The sequence below is a fragment of the Trachurus japonicus genome, chromosome 24 (assembly GCF_045865225.1).
Source record: "Trachurus japonicus isolate A0001 chromosome 24, Traja_1.0".
NCBI lineage: Eukaryota > Metazoa > Chordata > Actinopteri > Carangiformes > Carangidae > Trachurus > Trachurus japonicus.
In genome coordinates, this window is record NC_140930.1 from 20,569,240 (window position 1) to 20,597,077 (window position 27,838).

Consider the following 27,838-nt stretch of genomic DNA (forward strand, 5'->3'; position numbering starts at 1 on the left):
TGCCCCACTCTGTACCAGCCGGAGCGCCGGTACATCTTGTCCACCCCTCCACCCACAAGAGTTACACAGAGCGTCGCCCAGTGAGCTCCATGTCCAGACTCTACATCTAAGACCCTAATAAACATTAGGAGTAAATAAAGGGGAAAATATCTATAGGAAGACACAAATAACTGAAAAGAAGACAGTAAAAGACGATTGGACAGACAGGGAGGGAGGGAAGGTGGGAGTTGGCAGCTGGTGCACAGTGCAAAGTCTCTATGTAGATGTGGTTTGTTTGTGAGCAGTTAAATACTTAATCCAGCTCTGAGGAGACGATCTTCATGTCTAATATTCAGTGTGGTCCTTTCATTTCTTAAGATCTGTGTGTCTGGTGTTCTGGTTGTATGAAGGGCTGGGCACATGAAGCTGCTGCTGCTGCGGCTGTGGGATCTTATTTCCATGTGCTGACTAAACAGCCTCTACTAAGTTATAGGTTGCGTTCTACTGCCATCTAGTGACGGCTCTGGGGGAAGCATCACGAAGACAATGAGCACATTCAGAATAGATTCTTTTTTTTTTTATTATTTAACAAATAACTTATCTGTTACAAAGACAGTTTACCCAGCTAAAATCAAAAAAAAAATCAAAGAAAAAGAAAAAGAAAAAATCAAAACAAAAAAAGGAAACAAAAAAAAACTTTAGATATCCAAATTCTTTTTTTCTTTTTTTTCATTTATTAAAACATGAATAAACTGCCTCTTCACACCAAGGTGCAGATAAAGCTGAAAACTGGTATCTTTGGCTTGGAAAAAGGAAGAAGTATGGTGTAAGTGCTTAAGAGACAATAATTCTTCTTCTACTTTTTAAATGGGTTGATACAATAAGAAGGGCTTGGGTTTAAAAATGGCACTTGGATGTGACAAAATAGATTATCAATACAAATTCAATAGTTCTAAAGGCACTAATGCAAGGCAACATTTCACAAATGTGGAAAAACAAAACAAAGTAACTACTCCACAGTTAAAGTAAGTTAATGACAATAAGTAAACTTTAGAAACACCCTCGTCAATAAAAGCTTAGGAGGATGAACTGAGCCAAATAAAAGTAAGAGTTTACAGTCGTGGACGTGTTTGTCGTGTTGTGGTTACATTTGGATAAAACAGGAGGTTTTGGATTTGGATTTGTTGGCTTTTGTTTTGGTGTTTTTTTGCCTTGGCTGCTTCTGAAATATTGTAACAATTCTGACCTGTTGCATTTAAGGCACGACAGGGACCGTGTGTGTATTTCTGCATCATAGGAACACTTTAAAATGAAACAAATTCACTTTGATCTTTGGACCTCGCAAAAAACTCTTAATCCAGTCAGCTCCTCCAGGAGCGGTAAGATCCTGATTGTACTGGAAACTGTCTCTTTGCATCGAGGTGGACTTTCCCCAAACGTTAAACCTACATTCCAGTTGTCAGATAAGATGGCAGTTTGTAATTTTTCTTTTTGACCCCTTCCCTGCCCCAACAGACCCGAAAAATATTTGGTGTCCTAAAACAAAACAAAACAAACAAAAAAAAAAAACTTAAAAAAAAAACTTAAAAAAAAAAAAAAAGACTCCTCCATCGCCTTCCACTTTGCTGCATCTGCAGATCGTACACAGGAAACTCAGCAATTACACAAGCGATGAACGGACCTGGCAGACGTAGCTTCATGATGACTGCTCTGCTCCTCTCCTTCTGCAAGGCTTCAACTCTCACAGATATCAAGTAAAAAGCTTAAAAAGGGAGCATGGTGCTTATTTGTTTGAAAGAGGGAAACAAAACAAGACAAAAAGTTAATAAAGTCTATAAAGCTATACTTACAGGAAATACAAGTGATTCATAGTGTGAGGAAGAAGGCTTTTAAGGCACATTCTAAAATTATGTACAGTAAAAAGCTCAAGGGGAGTTTCTGCCTCAGTGTACTGTACACAAAGCATGCAACTTAGTTTCTTTTTTCATTAACTCATGATTGAAGAGAAAAAGAAGGGATACTGAAGGGGGAGGACAAGAGGCACGTTTGATTCCCCCCTTTTAACATCCTCTAGAAACAGCAAACAAACTTTTAAGTCCATGAGTAGTCTGTTAGTTTTCCCTTCAGATGGAGAACAGCGGCTGAGCACAGTTCCCGATCCCCCGGTCACACCACCACACAGGAAGAAAAACTAATTCATCAATTCAGCAAAAGCCCCATTGGCACCTGTGTTGTGTGTGTGTGTGTGTAAGTGTGTGTATATGTGTGTATGTCTGTGCCATCACACTGCAGGGCCACACTCGTAATACTGTAAGTGGGAGCAGCGAGGTATCCCCAGGGGTAAAGTGTCACCCATCGAGCAGAAAAAGGGGGAATTGACCCCACACAATCTGAGTCTCTAAGGTGAGGTATCATCTGACTCTGTCAGCCTTTAGGAAGAAACACAAGTTGTAAACACTATCCAGTCAAGCCTTCAGTGGACAGCATTGTACAAACCTTAGAGAGGAAAGAGAAACGACAAGAATCCCACCCCCCGAAGGAAAAACTAAAACAAAAACGGAGAAGAAAAAAAAAAAAAAAAAAAAAGGAAAACCGGCCGCACCATGCTACGACTACGCCCCATCCCAGTTTTCATACACATAGGGAAGAAGGAACAGAGAGGGCCCTTTTCTATTCTACTCTGGTAGGCGGCAGGCGGGCAGAGGAGGAGGCGGCGCGTCACAGCCTGGTTGGCTCAGAAGTGCCGCGGGAACTCGCACTGTTCACAGCGGTTGAGGGCGGGATGGTTGAGGAAGGTGCAGGCTGTGCAGCTCCACTGCGTCCCTTCATCCTCCTCCTGGTCTGCAATGGGCTTCACAATCTTACTGCCCGGGTCTGTGGCAACGACAAGGACAGCGGGGTCAGTGATATGACACCACAGCAGACAAGATTAAAACATGGGACATCAAAACTGTGAACAGTGCATAAACTTGTGCTGCAGTTATCTGAGTATTGCCCACTGAGCAAAGATCTAAGGTAAACACACAACCTGGAGGTGTATTTTAGGTGGAAGGAGTGATGCACGTCTGCTCGGAAATGGCTCTGACAAGTCCAGAGTGCATGAACATGACAGACAGGAAAAGTTCTGCTGTTCTACCAACACACTGCACTGTTGCTACTACACAGTGTCCAAACATTAACTGTAGTGGGTGACTAAAGGATATGTGTGATCCACAAATGTCTCTAAACGTTGCTCTGAAACAGTGGCCTCCTCAGTTCCTCTTTAGTTGGGCCAGAAGACTGTGGACCACACAATGAGTGTGATTCTCTAAAGGCCCACTGGCTCCTCGGTGCGGTGGGGTACATCCCTGGATGTCAGAGTATCACGTGTTACTATTGGGCTAGATAGCTACTGTTGGCTAATGTGACGATTGGTTGCACCAAATGGCGTCCTGTCCCCATCAGATCAGACATCCAAGGTGCTTTTATGATATAATTCAGTTCTAAACTGACTTCATACCTAATCTACTTAACCCTGGCCAGCATGTAGTTATATAACCTTATCACCCTGTTATTACACATGACACATGTAAACTGAATCATTTCTGCTGATTACCACATTTCAGTCAGTGTTTTGTGATCTGCTTATTGCAATAACAATAAAAAAAAACAAATGTATCAGAGAGCCCTGCTCCAGGGCTCTTGGTGGAAACTGTTAGGGGTCAGTAAATGATAGGATAAAGAGAAGGTCCAGACCTGCTCTCTTTGAAAAGTGCCTGTAACTCCACACTGATCTCAGACCTGTTGTTTCTTATTGCATGATCACATTTTAACCACCACATGTCACTGGTCAAGCCACCATGTTTCCCAGTGCCTCCACCCTGCTGACTGGTTCACCCAGTTAACCCTAAAACATGCAACAGCCCTGGCACAGTCCTCCATGTCACCAAGAACTGGGAGGACTGAACACAAGTAAACAGACAATAAGACTAAAGTGGGTGTGATACAAGAAGAATGGGACATAAAGGCAGTAAACAGGGCTGTAAACATGGTTTCAATAGCAACAGGTATTATGTGTTGTATTTAATTATACACTTGGAATAAGACAAATAATAAACAGGAATGTTTACACAACAAAGTGAGGACAGCCTTTTCTAAACTTACCAATAGATAAAGTACCTTTGGGTTTGGGTGGGACGGGACCGAGGAATCCAATGTTGTCGTAAAAATTATGGATTGCACTGGGATTAAAGTGTGGTCCTGTAAACAGATGGAAGGTTTACTTCACACGAAATCATCAACTCTTATTGGTCATTAAAGCAACACCTGGAAGAACGTGTACATATGCATGCGAACAGTGTGAGTGACAATCTGATAATCATATTATATTGACTTTTTCAAATCTGTACTGTGATAGGTTTAAAAACTAGAAACAACAAATGCACTTACAAATAAACATTCATGTTCATGACTGAAGTGAAACCACATAGACAGTAGACAATTTCTTTACCGTCTATTCTCTAGTAATATTAAGTCAATGTGGCTGTTTGTTTACGTTCCACATCAAGCAGATTTCCATACAGTGTATTTAACACCATACAGATGCAGAAAAGAAAAGAAAAGAAAAGACAGTGAAAATGAGCCATCAACTGAGACAATGATCTTTTCAAAATGAAGAATAAAAGCAGGCCTTAAGGGTTTTTTTATGGTACATCTATGTTTTCAAATGCGTAGTTCATTGTTCCAGTTTATGAGAGACAAAAACTGTTTCTTAAACATTTCATAATTTCTCCACCACATGTTTCAGTTGAGCCCTCCAGATATTGTTTTTACTGACCCCCAGTAGGATATTCATTAAATCTCTTTTACACCAGTCTGTAGGTAAATGTCCAATCCAGCCTTAAAGTGTCTAGTTCGGTCTTGTGTGTGTTGGCAACCCAGAAAAGATTGCAGTTGTTTGTGTTTTGATTTCAGAGTTTCTTGTGGAAACAGGAAGTGAGATTTCTAAGAAGATGAAATAAAATACTGGGCCCGTATTCACAGAACATTTTATTTTACCGTTAAGAGTTCTCCCAAGTTGCATATGTGGTTCCTGCTAGGGCTGCCCGATAAATCGTATTTCCATCATCATCGCGATGTCGACATGCACGATAGACACATCGCGTAAGGTTGCCTGAAATGCGATTAGTAGGCTACGTTGTATTCCTCCCCCCGCGGTCGGACTCCCCGTCAACACGTTCCGCCATAGCCACTCACACGCACACATCACACAGTTTATAAACGTTGATTAATGTTAACAGTTACCTGTCTAAAACCAGTGTTGCTACTGTCTTTCTTTTTCCTTTTTTGCCCGTGGTCGGGTTAAGAAATGCTCGTGAGTCCGGCTGTGTTGGGTCCGAGATTCAACACGCCGGTCTGGTTTTACTGTTATTACAGGCAATACGCCCGTTTATCACCAATAAACACAGTAGATGAGGGGGTAAGTGACTGAGCTCGGGCTGTATGAGACGGGTGGGGTGGGCGGTCAGCTGCTTGGAGCGGTGCGGGTGTCTGACTGCAGCGGAGACTACCATGGATCTGCTCCGTGACACAGTGCTTTGGTACGGGACCGGGGCTCATCCGCTAATCGCTAACAAAACGAAAACAGCAGTGACACGTGCTTTCACGCCGAGTCTCCAAACCAGAAAGGTCTGTAACAACAATACAACGGAAAAAGTCGTTTTTGGGAAAAGAAAAAGAAAAAGAGAGAGGCCGGCAGTGCCACGTAACCACCACCACCACCACAACAACAACAACAACAACAACAACAACAACAAAAACTGACAGCGAGTGAGTGTCACACTTCCTGTATCTGGCCCTTCAAATTAAAAGCCCTATAGCGTTTCAAACAGTTCAGTCACATTGATTTTGACTTAATTTTGACAAGACAGGGCTCCAAATGTTTATGTTTTTTTTCCCTGTGACCAATCGACCAATGAAATCTTGGAAATGTTTGGAGTTTGTTCACAGCATCGCAAGTTTTCCACCCTTCTTCTCTGTTTGTGGTGTATTTGTATGGCAGCGTTACAGCGCCACCACTACAGTATCTACTACAGCGTGTTGAGGTTGTTTTCAGAGAGATTAATATGGTTAATATGCAGCACACCTGAATGTTTTATTATTTATCTTAAGTCATATCATCATCGCAATACTGAACAGTGTCATCGCACATCGGACATTTTCCTGATGTGCAGGCCTAGTTCCTGCAATCTTTTTTTGTTGTCCTGTTTACAAATCTGTCTTGGTCTTGACATCCTATGACGCGGGCTCGACAGAGGTATTTATTGTTTGGTGAACAGATCAGTTTACATAACTGGGAAAGTTGCATTTTCCTTCAAGTAGCCGTGCTGCCAAAACACTTTAATCATGCACTGACTGGGCTGTTTCAGCTGCTAGGAGAAGGTTTTTGCATTGTTCCCAAACTCCACAATAATCATTGTTCCGGGTTGTATAGTTTAAATAATTTCAGTTTCCAAAACAGGGCGACAATGACAGCAGGTGATTTGGTCTTAGAAGAATTGTAGAGGACTCACAACTCACTAACTTCTCCCAGACTCAGGTGCTACTTGAACTGCTGAGAGGCTTTGTCACTTCCTCTGAAAAATTAGTTCCAAAGTGACTGACTATTATTTTTAGTTTCTCCTAATTGGTTTCAGCCTTAAGATGTTTTGTGAATATGAGCCCAGTGCTCAGGTTCAACCAGCCAAACTCCCTCCATGTCTGTGAAGCAGGAGACTTCCATAGGTATTTCCATAGTGTTGTCAATTCTTCTCAGATTTAATCATCTGCCATTCTCTCTACATGTATGAGGTTGAATGTGTTTTAAGAGTTGATAGACTTAAATATGTATGTATTACATGGTTCTATTACCATTTTTCTATATTGTATGCTAATCTTTCAAACTCCAGAGGCTGAGTCCTTCCTTCACCTGTGTAAAATGATTGGCTGGCAGCTCGACCCCTGTCAGCAGTGGAGTGTTGCCAGGGGACCAATAAATCCCTTGTTACCATCCAGTAACAGGATGCAATTCAGGAAGGAGTGGTGGTTAACAGCACAATGGCAGCACCATGGCCGCGTGTGCCGAGAGGATGTGAGCTGGACCTGACCTGTGAGCTGGAGCTGCAGGCCTGACCTCACACACTTCATGACTTTATTATCACACAGCATAGTCACATACTGTACGTGCTGGTTTAAAATCCCCTAACGGAGGGAGAAGGAAGGACTCTTACCTCTTGTTTGGAGGAGATCGATTTCTTTGGTGAGGCAGTCGATGTCAATCTGCAGTAGCCTGTTTTTACATCTCAACTGCTTCATTTCCTCGAGCTGAAAAAGAGGGAAAGAGCACAGGCATGAGGAGAGATCCAGTCACTTAGAGCACATTCAGAGGTTCTGTATTCAGAGATATTATAAGTCATATCACTCAAATTGCCCAAGATATTACATTTTGGCTGATTTGGTTTTGCCTGGAACAAGGAATGGGTTTAGAGCGCATCATTTTGATTCCTTCATTTAGTTTCTAGCAGACTTGGCCACTGCTGCCTCCCTCTTGTTTTAAACACAACAAAGCAGTTTGTCTTACCAGACAGAAATGTTGTACGTGTTTCTTTACATATGAGTAAAACAGCATCACAAGTGTGGAGACAGATGTTGGGTGGGAATTAGCAGAAGTAAAAAGTTACTGTGAGCATATAAACCAACTATACCACAGTCACATGATTTCAACATCACCACCACTGAACGTCAACTAGTCGTTCCACTTAGCTCTTCTACTTGGTTAGTGACAGTTTGTTAAAGGTATACAGTAAGTTCAACTATTGCCATAATCCCTACAGTCATAGGAGTAGGTTCTTGACCGTGGAGAAGTTGTGACCTGCACATTCACCACGTTATGAAAAAAATCACGTATAATTATGTAACATTGCAACACACGAAGCAAATACTACTTGCGCTTTTGAAATCACTCCACCCAGCAGCCGTTGTTTGGAAAGTAGTTCCGGCTTGTTACATTATTACCGTATCTCATAGCGTGGTGAATGTGCAGCTCACAACTTCTCCACGAGAGCGTTTTGGAGTTGTTGGATTGTGTATCTGATGAGTTTTGAGGGACCTGTACCATTCACCTCCATTGTGTTCACTGAGCAGCTCGCGTCTCTGCTCCGCGGATCTCAAAACAACATGCACAGTAATGAACTTACTAAAAACTTGGCAATAGCCAAAATGACAAAATGTTGAACTATCCTTTTAAAGCTTCAGTATAAACACAACATAGCTGTTAAAGCAGACAGTGGAGTCAATTGGTTGATGGTTGAGATGTTTAACAGTTAAACAAAAACAGGACATGGGCATTGACTGATGTGTTTTGTGTTGTGGAACATTTGAACGACAGAAATTATTTTAGTCATTTAAACAAAAACCCACTAACTTCATGAGCTGAAGGTGCTAGGATCTTAACAAATTTCCAGGTTTTAGGACCCTCTCTCTGTCAAGTACGAACAGGGTCTGACTTCCTGTTTTGAAGTCAGTGGAGCAGATTGGTGTCCGTGTCAGGGGGAGAGCTGCTCTGCTCTCCAGAGCTGGCTTGCCTCAGTAAACAACACTAAAACCGAGGAGCTACTGAGCTCAGCAACACCAGCCAATTACCTGCCACAGCCACTTTTCCCCTCCGCTGACTCAAACTGGAACAGCTGACAAAAAGAGCTGACTCGACAGAAAGCTAGGAGCACACTTCATCTGAACCCGAGAGGCTTTCGACAAACTTACAGCTTAAATGGTGCAGAAAATAAAAAACAAAAGACACTGGACTCTTCCCATGGCTTGCCTTACATTCCCTGTGCAACAGCAGCAGAAGCTGCCTGCGGGATGAATGCGAGTGTATACTGTGTGCTCTGTCAGTCTGAAAATATGGAGAGATATCAGCCAAGTAATAAACAGACCCTGTAATCAACATAGTTTCAGGGTGTAGGAGCAGAAACCAAGACTGGCAGCGTGACCCAGATTGCCTTTATCTTTCAGTATTAAGGAAAAAAACATTTCTCTGCAGTTATGGAGAACTTGTCTGATGACACAGACATTACCAAGTTAACTGCTGACAAAACCACAATGCACTTGGTTTTTAAATTGATTCATCTGTTGATTCTGGCTTGTGCTAGCCGAGTATTTGACAATCAGCTCAATGATCTCATGGCTACTGTTCACAATTTGTACAAGAGGCGTTGATGTAACTGCCATCTCCGCACGACCACTTTATCTATTCACCTTCGTGGCATTACATATCCTGTCTGCCTTTCAACTGTTACTATCATGCAAAATGACAAGAAAATACATAATAATAATAATTTTAAAGCATTAAATTGCAGAAAAAATGGTGAACAAAGCGTACAGAGGGAATTTGGGAGGCTGAGTTGGATCTCTCCAGCCGTCTCCTGGTCAGGTCGTTCTCCATCTCATTGACCTCCTCTTTTAGCTTCTCCAGCTTCTTCTTCTTCAGCTCCAACTCATGCCACAGCCTTTCCATTCGGGCCTTCTGATGGACCAACAACGCTGGAAGAAGCACACGGACAGAATTGTTAGTTTCCTCTGCGCTATTCACGCCGTTTCAATCAACTTTACAGAAACTGCAAACATAATTTAGAAATAGACACACAGGAGGAAAATAGTTAATTATTATGAGCATTATTATACTGAAAACTTCCAGTGACCACTGAATGCAGATTAAAGAAAGGAACAAAAGAGAAAACTGAGCTGATGAAAATGTTTTCAAGCAAGATGGTTGTGAAAACCACACGTTTTCTCCAAACACCAGTCAAACCAGTTCTGGCCATAATTCCCTGTGCACACAAACAGAGACAGGAATCACACAGTTTGCTCATTATTCTCCATTTGTATGTTTCCTCACCTACTGTGGTGGGATGAAGAGATCAGACTTATCCCAGTTGGCAGACTGCTGCTTTCCCATAATTCATCACATTTCCAGTATTTGATGACTTGTTGTAACACCCCACACACACACACACACACACACACACACACACACACACACACACACACACACACACACACACACACACACACACACACACACACAGGTAGAAGAAAAGATCCACACAGTTTCCTGTCACCTGCAGCTAAACACTGATCTGCTGTACCGCTCACTCAGTGAAAGAGCATGAACTAACTAAATGAAAGTGTGAACTCGGAAATAAAAAAGAAAGATTGTGGTAAATATTTTTCATACTATGACTCTGTGATGTGCTGGCAAGTTTTCTCCTCATCAATGATTAAAGACAGTGTGCAGTCATCTCTAATAAGGACTGCAACTCAGCTTTGTGACTCATCCAGAGCATATGCATACTGCACTTTCCACAGGGGTAGAGTATTTTGCCCAGTGACCCCGGGACAGGGCTGGACTGGAGGAGGAATCAAAGTACCTCCAGTTAAAAGTGCAGATGCAGGATTTTTTCTCACAGCTTTCCTCAATATCACAAGATTTTCAACCCCCCCCCCCCAAAATTTCAGTTAAGTCTTCAGATTCGGGAACCAGGGAGACAGCAAGATATTTACCAGATTATTCAGTGAACCTTTTAGATATTAACTAACACTACTTCCACTACATTAATTTCTACAGTTCAGAGTTTTTGAGCACCTGACATGGAGACTAAGCAACCAGCTGCACAGGAGACAACATGCTTCCTCTTTACACTGGCACATACATTGTCCAGTGTATAAATAATTATAGGATGTGTGTTTCTGCGTTAGTATGAATGAAGGTTTTTCCGATCTGGTAAGAGATAGTTTTCTTTTCAAAATTAGACAAACAACACAATCAGAAAAAAAAGACACAGTCTCCAGCAGGAGTTCCTACAGAATTAGAAGGATTATGTCTTTTAGTAACAAGGGACAGATGCATAAACTGGTATTTATGAACACAGAATGTGTCACTTCACACATTCATTTCACCATGCGTTGAGTAATGATCCGAGTTACCGTGAAGTGAAAACACTGAATAAGCTGTGTGACTCATAATATAATAGAATAAAATAACAAACTTCACAGAGCTTCATTTACTATCATTATAGGCTTTACCTGTTTGCACAGCAATAAATATTTTACATTTCATGAGCAGAAATGATTAGTTTGTGTGTCAGTATTTCCTTGAGCATTGTGTAATATCCTGATTTTTTATATAGGATCATTCTGCAAACCATCTCACAATATTTCTGTATTTACTAATCTTTTTTTAAATTTTTTTATTTAACCTTTATTTAACCAGGCAGAATCAATAAAGAACAAGTTCTTATTTACAATCACAGTCTGAAAGCCTGTCAGTGTCGTCCAGAGTAAAACAGGACTTTACAATCACTGCAAATATAAAGTAAACTGATGCATGTTTTTACCTACAGTATGTTTTGCAATCGGTGATATGGTTCTTCTTTTTAGTCTTTCTTTCTTTCTGTGCCTGAACATGTGGCTGAGACAGTGTCACCATTTCCTGGTGTTGTACAAGTGGTAATGAGACTCATGCACATGCACCCATCTCACTCAATGAGTGAGATTTATGAAGCAAAATCCCATGTGAACACGTGACCTTCTAACAGAAAAATAGAATTTAAAAAAATCTGGCTTTGTGCATAGATTTAGTCAGAAAATCTACAGTTTTATGCACCTGGCTTCTGTGTCACACCCTGAAAGGCCAAATGCATTGATTGAAACAATAAGTGATTCTGCTGCCAAAAAGGAAGAAGCTTCATATTTACTTGGTGCAGTTCTAAGTGGTGACAGGTGCATCAGGTAAAAACCCTGAATGTTAATCAGTGAAGCACGTGTCTTCCCAGTCAAATCAGATAAAACAAGGGGGAAACTGGTTCACGAGGGTCAGCAGGCAGCGAGCACAGTGCGAAGCCCCTCTCGGTTCGTAGTCACTGCTGAGCAGGAGCCACAGCCGGTGACTCACGCGTAATATAATCAAAAGCCCAAAAAAGGAAACAGCAGTGCACACTGACACATTTGACTCACGCTACAGAATCCACCAGTCTCCGAGGCTAATGGAGCAAACACAGCATTTAGTGTGGAGGACTCACACTACCGTCATCACACAGCTAGTCACCTTTGCTTTTATCTGCCCAAAGGAGATGGACATGAAAAGCAGTATTTCTATCCTGACTGAACATTAGAGACAGCGAGTATACACAGTTTGGCTCCACAATTACATTACAGGAGATGTTATGGTAAGTGTCTTTTAAAACCACACAGTATACTTTTATAGTAAAATGACTTTCTTGGCAGAATGGAGTGGAAAAAGCATTTAGGCCTACAGCTGGTAGCACAAAACTTGGATAGTGTGATTTTTTGCTAAAATAGTTCTAAAAGCTTCACTGTGCACAATGCAGCTATAGAGGAAGTGCACCCTTTTTAGCCACTTGACATTTACAAAACAACCAATAAAGGGCGAAGTAAATACTTTCAACGAGACATCGGAGACCGACTGGATGGAGGATTCACAATGCAGACAATTTTTGGACATTTTTGTCTGCTTACTCTGAACTGTGGGCGCTGACTCGTTATCTAAAGTATGTGTTCACAAGCCTGTGGGCATACAGTAAGAGCCTGATTTGTGAAAATAGCCACAAGACACCAGCTCACAACATTACAACACGTCAAGCATTGTAAACACACTGGTGGAAAGGCAGAGATGAACATTGTGCAAGTAAGCGCCAAAGGGATATACATATATGTAAAATATATAGATCATATTCACACAGCTCTAAAGCTCAATGCTGAAAGGACCATTTTGCACTGCAGCGTTCAAAGCTGCAAGTTATATAGTCTATATGGAGAATCTGACCTATTGTTTCTATTTGACCATTTCCTGATCAATGAACAAGAGAAAAGACGACAGATAATGAAAACCCAAAGAAAGACTGACCTATATGTCAACATAAAAAAACATATTCCAACCCATTAGCTACCACTGCACAACAGCTAATGTTAGCATTACACTATTTCTTAGCTGACGTTTCCCTTTGATAGAGCTGGATGAAACAACAGAAAATAAATTATAGCTGCTGCGCAGCGATGGGTCGGGTCCGGGCTACTTTTGGGCAAATTTAGGCAATTCTGAGCAACAAACAGGAGGATAGGAAGACAAGACAGTTGACCTTATAATGTTCAATTTGCATCAGTTGAGGATTGAACCCACAACCTCGGGAACCAAAGACTGTTGTCTATTGCACTGAGCTAATTGACAAGTGGCATACAACAGTGGCTTCACAAATTGAGTAAGCCATTCACTGTCGTGTAGGCAGATTTGAAACCACAGTAAAAAGAAAAATCAGTTTTTGAGGTAAAATAATGATATGTATTTGTCAAACATCTACTATGAATCTAAGATGTTAGGAGCCTTTGCACATGGTCCAGTCCAAGCTATTTGGATTTTTAAACTTAGAGGCTTGCTGTGACGCGACAATTAGGACAATTGTCTTGTATTTCAGGTTGAGGACATCTGACATATCGATCTGTCATCATCATCAGCATCACCCTTGCTGGGTCTCGAACTCACAACCTCTGACACCAAGAACCAGCTCCTAACTCGCTGAGCTAATTAGCTGGTAGTGAGACCTGCTGTGTAGCTTCATTTATCCACTCAGGTGAGTCAGTGCCCGGGCAGCTGTTGTGAACGCAGATTTCAAAAATGGTCAAAAAGTCAGAAATTCTGTTATCTAAACAAAAATCTGTTAATACATAAATTGCATCTAGACAGCAAAACAGCTTGAGGACATGTGACATTTTGATCTGTCATCATTATCATCACCCTTGCTGGGTCTCGAACCCACAGCCTCTGACACCAAGAATCAGCTCCTAACTCGCTGAGCTAATTGGCTGGTAGTGAAACCTGCTGTGTAGCTTCATTTATCCACTCAGGTGAGCCAGTGCCCGGGCAGCTGTTGTGATGAAATGGTCAAAAGTCGGAAATTCAGTCATCTAAACAAAAATCTGATAATACATAAATTGCATCTTGACAGCATCGAAATGTTGGTGATTTGTTTTTAATGATAAGTGTTTTGCTTCATAAGAGAAAATATGATGTTTATAAATTCCACTCTCACATTGGCTGCAGTTGTTCCCATGAGAGCAGAATTCAAAATGTTCTAGAAAATTCAGTTTTTGAATTAAAATTCTGATATTTGCTAAACTTCATCAACCATGACTCCAGAATATTCTCATTTTTTTTCAGGAAGTTTGAAAATGTATTTAGCAAGAATTTGATGGTATATGTTTACAGTACTGTTTACAGTCAAACGTTTTCATGCACTGTAGGCCCAATTTTTGCTTAATCAAAAATCCGAGAAACAAGTTTTGTGGAGGACGGTCTGGAGATGCTCTGTAGCAAGTTTGGTGTCAATTGAGCAAAAATTGTGGGAGGAGATACATTTTAAAAGTTTTACAGTTATTGAAAAAAACAGAGTGATGGACTTCATAATTTGTAATAAGTTTAAGTGGACAAAAGTTTCAGCAGTATTGAGGCTACATTGTGGTGAAGTTTCAACACTGTAGCATCTACCGTTGGTTTGGTAGGAATTTTTAAAGTTTTTAAATTTAAACGCTTATTGTGCCCCCCCTAGGAGGGGGGGGCACATGTCCTTGGAGTTGAGTGAATCTGGCATGGGACTGAACCTTTGTGCAAAGTTTGGTGAGTTTTCGCCCATGGGAAGTATGACTTCCTTGGAAGAAGAAAGAAAGAAAGAAAGAAAGAAAGAAGAAGAAGAAGAAGAAGAAGAAGAAGAAGAAGAAGAAGAATTCCTAGGAATACAATAGTGTCCCGGCAGCTTAGCTGCCCGGACCCTAAAAAGTTCATTCTGAAAAATTAATCTAAGTCTCTTACACATTCAGTCCAGCCTGGAAACAAAACACAACAATATAGTGCTTATCAATGAGTAAAACATTTTTTACTGTCATGTGATATACATTATGAATTCAGTAATTTAATGCTTAACTAATGCTTAATAGTGTGTACTTATTATAAAGTGTTACCAATATAAGTTCATGTTTTGTTTTTGCACAAGTAGATTCATTTGTCATCTGACAACTTTGGTGGCACGAATGTTGACATATGCCAAACTTCCTGTTTGTTAACATAGCACTAATTTAGAGTGTGTTCAGTGTGGATCAGGCTCAACCTTTAAGATCCGTCAAAATCATCTGCCAATTTATTAATGCCAGTGTGGTCAAAGGAAAAAGAACAAGTCAGGTTCTTTGACACTTTGATGTTCACACACAGGCATCAGCATGACAACAGAGGAAGATGGCTGACATGTGAGTATTGTCTGTTAGGCATGAAGAAGACTAAACAGTCAAAACGTACTTAGTCTTCTGTCAAAGTCCTTGTGCATTTATTTTGATTGTGGAATAAAAGAGATTAATATCACAGTGATACTCAGTGCTGCTCACCTTGTGTGTACGCTGCATCATCAGAACTCATGCTGAGTCTGCGAGGCTCGCTCGGCCTCTCCCTGTGTGGCGACAGCGGGTCTGAGAGATGGAGGGGGTCTGGCTCTGCAAAGTGGTGGTCTGAGGGTAGGCTTAAGAGGTTGTTGGGCTCAAAAGTAGGCGAGACTACTCCGGGGGACACAGCTGGGGGCTTATTGGGGGACACGGTGATTTTAAAAGTGTATTTGGTGTTGGGCTGAGTCACCACCACGCGGGGCGACGAAGCCGTGCCTCCCCCTCCCACGGAGGTACGAGACTTAGGTGGATGGTGGTGGATGTAGGCTGGGCCCATGCTCACTTGGCCTCCCATGTTCCTGGGCCCCGAGGGCCCCTGCAAGGGGGGGTTGGCTGAGATGTAGACTGTGGGAGGGTTCCTACTCCCACCGTCGTCGCTGGAGGCGTTGGCAGAAATGTAAAACTTGGGTTGGGAGCGGGAGCCGGCTGAGGCCACGATGGCCTCCTCAGAGGGGGTGGTAGCAGCAGTAGGCGGGCTGGCAGAGATGTAAACAGTGGGCTGGCTGCGGCTCAGACCAGGACATCCGATGGACAGAGGTGTGGTGGGGACAGTGGGCACCCCGGCTGAGGAGGAGGAAGAGGAAGGACAGGAGGAGGAGGTCGAGGACGTACGGGGGCCACTACTTGTTCGCAGCACAGCTGTTGTGGTTGTGGAGTTGCTCCTCTGAGGAGATTCAAGTTTGATCTCTATCTGATTCTTCCGCGGGCCGGTGGAGATGTTCTGGATGTTGTACTGGCTGATGGTGGAGGAGGTGGGCATGACAGAAGAAGAGGAGGAGGAGGAGGAGCACGAGGATACGCCGGAGGAAGAGGCCTGACTCCCGGAGGGCAGAAAGGAGGGCGCCTGGGGGTTTGTGGGCGAGCTGATCGGCATGTAGACGTGAGAGGTCTGGTGGCCCTGGGTCTGGTGCTGTGAGGTATGTGAAGAGGAGGGGTGCTGAGGGCCGGACCAGGAGCCAGAGGAGGGGTGGGAGATCTGGTAGATCTGCTGCGGGGGCTGCGAAGTGGGGCTGTACTGGGCCCTGCTCCCCGGGTGGTGGTTCTGCCGGGTCGTACCGGGCTGGCTGACGTAGGGCCTGATATAGATAGAGTTACCCTGTGGGCTGCCCAGGCCCGACTGCCCACCGTGTATGTGCAAAGAAGTGGGGGTGTTGCGGCCCGGCTGGATGTTGGGTCCTAGCGTCACTGTAATGGGGTTGAAGCGCGGCGTCTGCTGGGCGCCCATCGTCGTTCCTTTGACACCCAGAGGGTAAAGTCCGAGGTGTTGCGGAGGCTGCGGTTTGCGCGTGGGTTCCATCACGCCAAACACATTGAGGCTGGACGGCACCTGCACTGGGGCTGACTGAGGCTCCTGCTGAAAGAAGTCACTATTGGGGGCCTGGCTCGTCTGGAGGGGCCCGTCACTCAGGCTGTGGGCCAGAGTCCGACTGCCGTTCATTCTCAGGCCGTCCCGAACCGGGGCCACGTGCACATTTTGAGACTGCGGGCCCAGGTTCAACTGGGTCATGTGATTACGGAGCCTGAAGCTGGGGTCGTCTGAAAAGCTTCCTTCTTCACTGTACAGGTAGCCCGGACTGACCTGGGACAAATATTCGCAGCAGGCGTCTAAGTTGTTGTTGTTCTGAAAGAGAGAGAGAGAGACAGAGAAGCTTTATGAATTAAATGTTCTGATAAAAAAATTGATTTGGCCAATATTAAAGGGATAAATCAACATTTTGGCAAATTGGCCCATTGCCATAATCCCTATAGTTTTCAGTGTTTCCCCTACCATTGCACAGGCCTGGCGGGCCGCCAGGCCAACAAGAGCCCCCGCCAGGCCAAAAAATAATAATAATATGGCAAAAATAAACGACATATCCATTCATTCAGAAATCAATAATCATTTCTGTTTAGTAGGCTCTGTGCAGCGCTGTTCTGCAACGCGAGTTAACCTGCTTCGCTGCCTAATAATGATGCGAGTGTGTGAGCATATTATGGGATGTTGAGGTTTATAGTAGGGCCGGGACTCGATTAAAAAAATTAATCAAATTAATTAGAGGCTTTGTAATTAATTAATCGCAATTAATCGCATTTTAATCGCATATAAATATTTGACCTGAGAACAGTGAGAAGCATTTTTTTTCACATGGATTTTAGTATACCATTGAAGGACTGAATACATAAGCTTAAGCATTCAAGGTGGTACTTAACCAAGACCAACATACTAGGGATGCAAATTGTCGATTAATTCATTAATCGATATTTGATACATACAGATTAAATGGTCTTTCCTTCCAATACACTATGATGATTACTGTAGTATTTAACTAGGCTACTTAAATCACAGTAGCATAAACTGATTTGTTGAACTCAGCCTGTTGGAAACATTAAAGCAGAAGTAAGCGATATATTTGTGTTAATATAAGTCTTAAATAGTTGTATCTTCCGACAGCAATCACTTCTATAGAGTGTTTGGTCTGAAACACGGGTCTGTCAGTCACTCTGCTCTGCTGTAAGCCGAGGAGAAAACTTTCCTTGTATCCTACAGTTTTTATCCAAAGAGCCCAGCCAAGGGATGCGCGTGAATGTAGTGACGTAGGGACGAGGACTGTTATGGTGCGTTCAGGGCAGCCCGTAACTCGAGTTTTTCCGACCTGTGAAGTCGTACCAGTTCGATCTGGTACGAGTTCACGGGTCAGAAGTTACGAGTGGCCGTTATAGTGACTTTCACAGGTAAAACAGGTCGGAAAAACACGAGTGGGTTGCCTGAAACGCTACAAAATCGTAAGTTGTGACATGAAGCTGTAATTTACGGTTTCAAAAGCCTGCCTGGAACGCAGCATTAGCCAAAACGACCGGATCGCTTACTTCTTCTTTAATAAAACTCAGTAACCAGTCACACAGGCAGCTCCATGTTGTCCCTGTGTGATGTTCAGGGACAGGTCAGGAGGACAGTCTGAGGACAGACAGCTCTGAGGGTGAAGTCCTATCATAATGAGATGAGATGCACTTGTGACAGTGACAGGTCATAGATGTAGCGCTGCAGCTGAGCAATTAGCGCTATATAGCGCATTTAGCGTGTGCCCGTGTCTGTGTATCTATGTGCAGGCAGAGATCAGAGATGGTGTTTTAAATAACCATGCTAGCGTTTCACCAGCTCTCATCTCTGCCAGTCAGCCTCTCAAACTGCCGCCTCTCTCGCGTGCGGGCGCACTGCACGTAGACACATGTGAGAAAAAAAATAATACATTTTTGAAAAAAAAAAAAAAAAAAAAAAATTTTTTTTAAAAAGTGCGATTAACTCATTGAGTGCCGCGCTCCTTTCCAAAGTTTTAGTCAAGTGTACCGGCAAATTAGACCATATTTGACTTTTTATTTTAGAGCCATAGTGTATTCTATATTATTGCCACCAACACATACTGTAGCTCATTTGAAAGGTTTAACTTTATCCTTCAAATGGCCACAAACCGTTTGTTTCTACGTGCCTCCGTTCCTGAGAAAAGTCAAGCTAAACATGGCTGGGTTTCACCAAAATCCCTCCTTTTTTTCTAGAAAAGGAGATAGAGCGTCTTTTATGAAAGGTGCGCTGTTTGTGTCTGTCGCTCTTCAGACACTCGCATTTCTGGATCAAAGGGCTCGTATAAGATAAATATACACAACAATTGTTGTTCTATTCACAAAACCACCATCGGGGGCGGGGGGGGCGCCACTAAACAGCAATAACACAGACGCACCGTGCCGTGTGACAGCCTCTCGCCGCGGAACGTGAGGCTCTGCCGGCCACAGCGGCTCGCGAACACCGGTCCCGCCGGTGGTCGCGGTCCGTCTGTGGTACGGGTCGGTGCCGGTCTGCTTTGGTCCAGAGACCATCAGATTTTACCGCGGGAGGACTTTGGGGAGGACACGGTGTTGCTCCAGATGAAGACCGGGCGGGACAGTCGGCTGAGAGCTTCCTGGTTCAGCTCCCAGCTGCTGCAGCCTCGCGGGTGAGAGCGGAGCAGCAGCGGAGCAGCTGCGCTGCATCCACATGCAGAACTCCGTTTGCAGAAGCTGAGTTATGATAAAAACTTCCAGATCATGAGCTGTCATGTGACTTTGATCGTCATCTATTTCAGTTCTCCTCGTCGTAGAGTCCCCAAATTTACATATAATGTGTATTAAAGTGTCTATTTTCATAATTTAAAAAAAAAGCAAAAAACGAAAAATTTCGTTTTTGGCACTCAACGCATGGGAACGAAAAACGAGAAATTACGTGGTTGGCACTCAATGAGTTAAAATGCGTTTTTTTTTGTTGTAATTTTTGTGTAATTAATTAATCGTAATTAACGCGATAAAGTCCCGGCCCTAGTTTATAGCAAGTAAACTATGGTGCTGTGGAAAAAAGAAAAAAAAACATCGCGGGTGACAGACGCGCGTCATGCAAGAGAGATAGGGGAGGGGGAGAGAGAGTGAGAGGGGGGATTGACGCGGAGCAAAGGCAATTGGGTCTCTGCAGCGGGTGTGCTCTACCAGGTGAGATAGGCTATACGTCGTTTCAGTGACGGTGAGTGACCTGTCGCTGCTTCATTAACGCCGCCACTGTTTCAGACTCAGGGCAGATGCACGCAGTATCACCGGTTACCGTTACCTTACCGACGAGCTAACGTGTCCTTTTTACGTTACGGTATAACCTTGTTGTCAATAAACACACGTGGAGACGGTGCTTCAACCGAACTACACAGCTGTTAGATGATTGGCTGTTTGCCTGTCGCGGCTGTTTCAATGTCCCTCATCCTTGAGTTTTACAGGGGTGTCTCAATAAACTAGAATAACATGGAAAAATCTGGGCTATTTCCAGTAGGCTAGTTCAAGTCAAATGGCCACAACTAAGTACTGAGAGCATATAGATGGACATACTTTTCAGAAGGCCAACATTCTTAATTTTTTTTTTTAGATACTGAATTAATAGACTACTGAGGCTAAATTGTCCACTGTCCACTGCAGCATATGAATACAAAATCTGATTGGAGGAACCAGCTATCTGTTAAAATGTTGTCCAGGTTAATGTTTTTGGCCATTAAGGCCCTTCAGTTCAGATTTCAACTGTGATCGGGCATTAAACAGGTGGCTCACCTGTTCAGATAGGGGACAGAGGGTGTAACTGCTACTGGTCAAATAACGTGAAATAGCATTAGATGGGGCAAGTAGATTTGAGAAGTACTTGCCCGAAAGGGCAAGTAGGAAAAAACCTTAACGTCGAACCCAGATGTGGGCCTCCTTTTATATTTAATAGAGGGGGGTACGTGCTGTCCCACGCGCCTCCTCTGTTCAGGGTTTTGCCGTGGGTACCACCGGGCCTAAAAAATATTCTAGGTAGGGATGCACCGATGCATCGGCTGAACATCGACATCGGCCGATGTTCGGCTCGTTGACTGCCATCGGCCATCGGCAAAAAAAGATGACATTCACCGATGGCAGTGGCCGATGTTTATGTTGGTTTAAATGCCGCATGAACGCTGTGCTGGGAGGAACCTTTCTTTTTTCCTTTTTTTTGGGGGGGGGGGATATTAGCGGTGCAACGGATCATCATTGATCCCTGATCTGTTGGGATCAATATCTTCAGTTCGGCACACATGTGACCCGCGGATTGATTTTTGAAAAAAGAGTTGCGCGCATGTTTAATAAACACACTTGTTAAGTGCAGCGCGGTCATGGCGAGCGGAGGAACGGAGGAGCTTGAACGCCCCTCGTCATATGGGCTTAATACAATGGGCTTAGAGAGGAACTCGTCTGGTCGCTTTTTTTTCTAACCTCCGCCGGGCCACGTGTATGTGTTTACACCGACGCCAGCGAGAAATCAATAAACGGAGCGGTGGATTACGTAACTGTTATAAACATTACGTTACGCAGCGCGTCTGTGTCGCGGTGCCACAGAGACAAGAGCTGGGACACGGACACCGGAGCGGCGGCCAGGTAGACTACTACACTGATGTTGCAACGAGAGAGACGCCAGGTGAAGGCAGAGAGCCTCCGTTCTCACTGTAACCAGTCACAAGTCATGTAGTTAACTATCACAATTACTCTGGGGCTTTTTAATTGAGGTAAAAATGTAGCGCAGCCACAGGAGAAATCCTGATTAGTTCCTCTTTCAGTGTATACAGAAAGTTTTAGTTCATCAACCGTTTGAAAAAAAAAAACCTTTCATCATTCTGTCTCTGTGTTACTGCAGATAAAGGGGGTCAGGGAGAGAAGTCTAAGTAATTTGACATATTTGAGCATTTTATATAAAAAAAGTAATGCTATAGTTACTTTTCCTGGTAACTACTTTTACCATATAGCAACTCTAATACTAACTCTAGGCCACTGTAAGTGTTTTAAGGTTATGTCAACTAAAAATTGTTTCATAAATTTGTCTAACTGAATTTGTGCTCATTAAATAATAATATGATGAAGAGCTGAAAGACTTTTAAAATAGTTCAGTAATGTTTCTGTGGCACCAAAGACGGAATAAATAACAAAAAGAAAAAACATCGGCATCGGCATCGGCCATCGGCCAAGTTGTTATTTTAAACATCGGTATCGGCATCGGCCCAGAATTTCACAATCGGTGCATCCCTAATTCTAGGGGAAACACTGGTTTTAGTAGTAGGTTTGTTACCTTTATTTGTCGCTGCAAGCTGTTTTTTAGAACGGCGGAGCAGAGCCGCGAGCTGCTTAGAGCTACACTACAGATGCTGATGGGATTTCTTGGTTTCCCTCATCAAACCCATCAAATACACAATCCAACAACTCCAGAACAACAATTAAAGGTAATGAACCTACTTCTAAAACTATAGGGATTATGGCAATAGGCCAATTTGCCAAAATGTTGAACCATCCCTTTAAAATAAACAGATAACGTGAATTTGATGATGATTCTTTAAATCTGGATATTTAACAATTATGATCAAGCTGTCAAAATAGCAAAATAGTTTATGAATTGTAAAGAAAAAAGCACAACAAATGAGTCCTACACTCACTAATCACTTTATTACCAACACCCATATACATCTGTGTATTCAGGGATTTATCCAATAGGAAATCATGAGGCAGCAGTCTAAGCAAGAACACCACAACTACAGTGTACACTGCACTCGGGGATGAAAGAGTTAACTACATTAACATAACTACCCTGCACAGCAGCAAGCAGTCACTCTCTCTGCCCTTTGGCTGTGTGTGTGTGCTTTGTAGCTGCATGTGATTACATTGCTCCCTGCAGTTCTGAGTGGCCTCTGAGAAAGACAAACTGTACTGGAAGTGTACAATAAGTGGAGTGCATATTTTAGGGGGATTTCACCCTTTAAAAGAACCTGCCTGGAAATGCTAAATTGGGTGTACAAAATGGTGTAAATGCTGCTCTTAGCAGCTTTGGAAATAGGTCGAGAGAGAGAAAAGTATTAAGGAGAGCTAAACTCTCCTTAATCTCCTTGTCATTCAGAAGCAGTCCTAGTCGTAACATCCTTTTTAATAACGCCCTGGTTTTTTGCTTGGATTTGCGGTTTTGAAACTGGCTTTACCTGCAGAACACACTGGGAGACAACACCTTCTGGGACTTCAGGGAACTTCTGGCGCAGGTCATGCAAAACCTGAATGTCAATCTGGTGGCTTCCCTGGGCCATTCGTATGTTGCCAGGTCAGGACTGCTTGTTCTGTTCAGTGCACTGAGGCGTCAGTTGTGGCAGCAAGTCGCCTTCATCTTGAACATCTTCTGAAATGGAATAAAGAAAAACACTGATAAGAAAAACTGTGTATATTTTTCATGCAATAAAAGAGTCACACAGAATCCATCTGTGTTTTTTTAAAAGGGGCAGCTTCATATCCTCATATCAGCTGAATTATGTGTTTTGTAACTTCCTCATCTACTGCAACTCCCCTCTACAAGACCATCGGACATTTGAGGTCATCTGTTCAGATTTCAGAACGTTTTTATTTATTTAAAAGATTCATTGATTTTAGACACCTTCCTCCTCCTCATACTAAAAAGAGTAGCAGAGAGAGCAGAACCCTCTCTGACCGACAACTGTGAAAACCAGCTTTTCCAACCGATCCTAAACATCAACATTCACTCATTAAGGAGAGAAGAGGTCAAACCAGTAGCCTGGTCCGGATAAAGAACGCTACACAGCTCTGCAGAACAGTTTGTTCCCAACAATCACTGCTTTATTTCTGCAGAGCTACATACGTTTTTTTTTTCCTCCTGATTGTCTCACACGCATAAATCTAAGGAACATCAATCTTACCCCTGGTTGACCAGAGAGAAACTTTCCCAAGGGGCAGAACAGCATCATGCTTTCTGCAGACAGCGGAACTCGCTAGCTGATTTGAAATTCATGTTTAAGATGACAGTGGGACTGTGCAGCATTTATCATTGTGCTCTTGTGCTCCACATTTGCAGTATAATGTGATAATACAGTGCTAAAAACGTTTATCTATAGATCATCACCACGTTATACCACGTTAAAAAGTACTGTACTTAAATTCAATATTAGCAAATGTAGTCTGCCGCAGTCATTATTTGATTATTGGGGTGGACATTGCAATTCAGTTTTGTCATGGCTTCAGTTGGACGGGTCATTCATGCATGTTGGTTTCACAGAGAAAAGAAACATGACGTAATTCCTGTTGAATGTTGTACCAAACAAACATGTTCCCTTATGTCCGGAGATTATGATTTAAAACAACATGACACATTTTTTTGTAGCTACTGGGATTCGGATATTGCACCATAGTGCAATTTTGACATATGTTTTTATTCTTGTGCCATTAAGGAGCTGAACAGTTACCCCAAGGACAAATCATGTTTTTATGACCATTTCCTTATCTTGTCTTCTGTTATTACATGTTGTTACTATATGTTTTATGTACCACGGTGGGGTGGCAGTGTAAATTTCGTTGAAATCTTTTCAATGATAATAAAGGCAATCTATCCATCTATAATTCATTTTCATTAACTGTGCAGCCATATTAGCCAATTAAATAAAAATAAAATAAGGGGATGCTCTGCAATTAACATTTTAAGGGGAGTTTTAAAGTTGTTTCTAATGACCTGATCCCCGCAGACAGCTCATGCCAGAGTCTGCCTCTGTTAAACCTCAGTCACCAGGTAATAGTAGGATCTGAGTCAGTTGTGAAATGTACTGAGCCAATGTGGGGAGGCTAAAACCTCTGTGATGTGGCCTCTTTTCCTGGATCCTGTTAAGAGCCTGGCAGCTGAGCTCTGGACAATCTGGAGCCAATTCATAGATTTTTTTTTTTTTTTTTGGTTAAGGCAGGTGAAGCATGTCAAACGGTCTCTGTGTCTTTAAAAGATTAAATCAATAGAGTTATGGATATGTTTCTCAAAGTGTAAACGCCTGCACATGTTTTTTTGTGTTCACTCATTAGGAAGAGAAGGGGCCAAACAGTAGTGCTGCTGCTGCTGCTGCTGCCGCTGGTTCTTATCAGAGCACTTTTACCCTGCTATATGTAGAACAACACAATGTAGTAGAACAACAGGACAAAAATGCACACAAAGAAATCAGCTGAGCTCTATGACCAGGATATGACAGTGCCCTAAAGGACAATTACGTGCCATTTTAACCAAAGCACCACATTGACATCTTAAAAGATCCAAGATAAATGTTGTAAAATAGTAACGTGTCTTTTACCCCAAATTTATCTGCAAGTCATCTCAACCTCCTTATCCATCACTGTTAATGCATGCTGTTAACATGTTTCTAACTTTTAGTCCACCCTCACTGAAACTGATGATACTCAACAACATATAAACTAGTTTATCATTCGACAATAGCTAGAATTCACAGATAAACTGTCCATCTGTGATTTCCTGCTCCAATTGTTATTATATTAGCCTCAGGGGTCAACCACTAAATTGGGACACATGAAGCACACCTTGTTGTGCTCTATACCAATCAATACAGTCTGTTGATGGCTATTCAAATACTTAAGAGAAAGTGAAGTCTGAAACGATCCAGAGTTAAATTTACAGACACTTTGAAAACGTTGTGATAATGAAAAGCCAAGAGTCTGCTTCAATATCACACTGGCCTTTTGGGCCAGGAAGACACAGAGTGTGTATCAGGGGGCAGCTAAGCCTCTGTCTTATCTGGGATATGAAGATGTGTAATGTCAGAGCTGAAAAGTCATAAATCAGCTTTGCAAAACATCAGTCTGTAGCTGATAACAGGAGGAGGAGCTGTTTGGCTACTGTCAATAGTAAAGCAGCAGCTGCAAGGAGGAGAGAGAGAGAGAGAGAGAGAGAGAGAGAGAGAGAGAGAGAGAGACCTTAAGTCTGATGAGATTAACTTCAAATTCTATACACTAAACTAAAAGCCAGCCTATATAAAGAGAAAACCATCCATCTGTTTATTTCTGAGCACTTCCATCAATATGTGGATGATAAAAAAAAAGTCTTTGAGTCTCCAAAACCAATAGAAAGTTTGACAATTGTGTGACAGGACAAAAGGAGGAGGGCCTCTACTGTAAATACAAACCAGGGGAAACATTGTCACACTCTCAGATGACATGTTAGGAGGAAATCTTTTGCCTCCAGTGAAACTTTTTACTACTGATTAACAAGATTATGCCTACAGAAAGTCAACCCTCACACACAACCACCACTGCTGGAGCCTAAAACACTATTAGTTTAATAATCTGACATATTTTAATTTAAGAGCCACAAGAAGACATCAGTCACTCAGGCTTTCCTCACTGGGCAGAGCCACTTGCCTGATGTGGGAGAGGAAGTTCACTACTTGGTGTTAGAAGCTGTGACGATAACAGCATGACCACACTTCTAACTGCGGTCATGTGATTCTTACAGGGAGGTTGAGCTCGTTAGCATCATCACAAAAACTTTTTTGTTAAAGTTAACAGGAACACTTTTGGTGTGTGATGTGAAAATGTTTTTTTCACTGCCCTACTTGGCACATGCCCCAGTTACAGGACAACAGAGGGGTTAGATTCTTACTGTACAGAATGACAGGCCTGCAGCAGGCGGCCGAGGGGGGTTTCTGAGGGAGGCAGATTAGTCCTTGCTGCCCCTGAAGGCACTGGTGGAGCAAGGCCTGGCCTGGGGCAGCACTGCGTTGCAAGAGATAGAGACAAAGTGTCTATTGCTGAAGCTGTTATTCACCATGCCAAGGCGCTGACCCACGGCCCCACACTCGCTGTGCAGCATCAATAGGCTCATTCACTATGGTAAGTGAATGCACCTAAAACTGTCCACATCAATTAAAGCCCTGATCAAAAAGGATAAATAATCAACTTGTGCTTTTGGCAGAAATACCAGTGCAGTACCTGATGCTGAGGCTGCTGTTGTAGTCCACACAAAACATGTCAATGCAAACAAAGAGGCTACACATCGTAGAGGAAAAAAACACACATAACCAATTGTCATCATGCCATTTCATCTTCAGCCTGGAATGTCTGATCACAATTGTTGTGGATCGTCCAACAACGTGTCTACAGACATGGTGAAGTGTGGAGTACAGTGGAAACAGTAAGACTCCCATCTGAACTTCAATCAGAAACATCCTCCGCAGCTTCAAGGAGCAGCCAAGTGGAATGTCGAACTGCTGCGTCTTGGTCCAACAAAACTTAAACAAATAAAAAGGACTAATTGGCAGTGGATGCTGTGGAGGATGCTGGCAGGCGCCCCAGTCCTCCTGAGGACTCGGAGCCACCGACATTCAAAGGAACTCTTATAACGCTTGCGGCAAGTTACTGCTCAGAGTGCTAATATGCTTATCTTGATCAATTATTACCAAAACAGGAAATAAAGATTATATAATCTATTTAATACTGCTGCACATCTGTAACACCAGCAACCGTTGAGAAAGGAGACGGTGCATTTACATTAAAAAGGCATTTATCATTGAAACAGATCAGGAGAAAATTAACTGTATTTTAAATCTGTCTCTGTCTCAGCAACAAACGCTCACAGGACAGATCATTTTTGTCTTCTGGTCAGGCTCCACTGCTGCAGCAGAGCCGCCTTCACGCCCCAACTGCATACGTTTAAAAGGCCCTCCATGTGAAATCAAGTTAAACCTTATTACAACACCCAGGACAGGGAGCGATTATCCTGTCAAACCGCTGGTGCTGCTTGTAACACAAGTGCAGTTGTTTGTGCATCTACACAAACACAAGACTCATTCATTATAAATGGATATTAGATTTATTGGACTGCACAAGGTTGAATATTGATGATTTTGCTAAGCTTGCAGCTTGCTCTGCTGCACTTCGCCTGATGCCGTTCTTTCCTTATTTTTCTGAGAACGACTCATATACACTCGTTGTTCCTAAAGAATGCAGCTTGATTCATACTTTTTTTTTTTTTCCTCAT

At 42.7% G+C, this 27,838-nt stretch overlaps 1 protein-coding gene across 4 annotated transcripts in view; it reads right to left on the bottom strand.

Moving 5' to 3' along the window:
• Positions 1-541: 541 nt before the first annotated feature.
• tab2 (TGF-beta activated kinase 1 (MAP3K7) binding protein 2) overlaps positions 542-27,838 on the bottom strand; it is a 55,755-nt gene continuing 28,458 nt past the window's right edge. Inside the window, exons 2-7 of one of the 4 annotated variants that reach the window (XM_085770363.1) lie at positions 23,010-23,200; positions 15,442-17,116; positions 9,377-9,537; positions 7,227-7,320; positions 4,138-4,218; positions 542-2,853 (exon numbers count right to left, since the gene is read on the bottom strand). In XM_085770363.1, coding sequence (XP_085626489.1) covers positions 2,714-2,853; positions 4,138-4,218; positions 7,227-7,320; positions 9,377-9,537; positions 15,442-17,116; positions 23,010-23,111 — 2,253 coding nt within the window. In that variant the 5' untranslated portion in view covers positions 23,112-23,200 and the 3' untranslated portion in view covers positions 542-2,713. Of the gene's footprint in view, positions 2,854-4,122; positions 4,220-7,226; positions 7,321-9,376; positions 9,538-15,441; positions 17,117-23,009; positions 23,201-27,838 lie in introns of all 4 variants that reach the window. The other 3 variants (XM_085770361.1, XM_085770364.1, XM_085770362.1) reach the window with 3 other exon arrangements.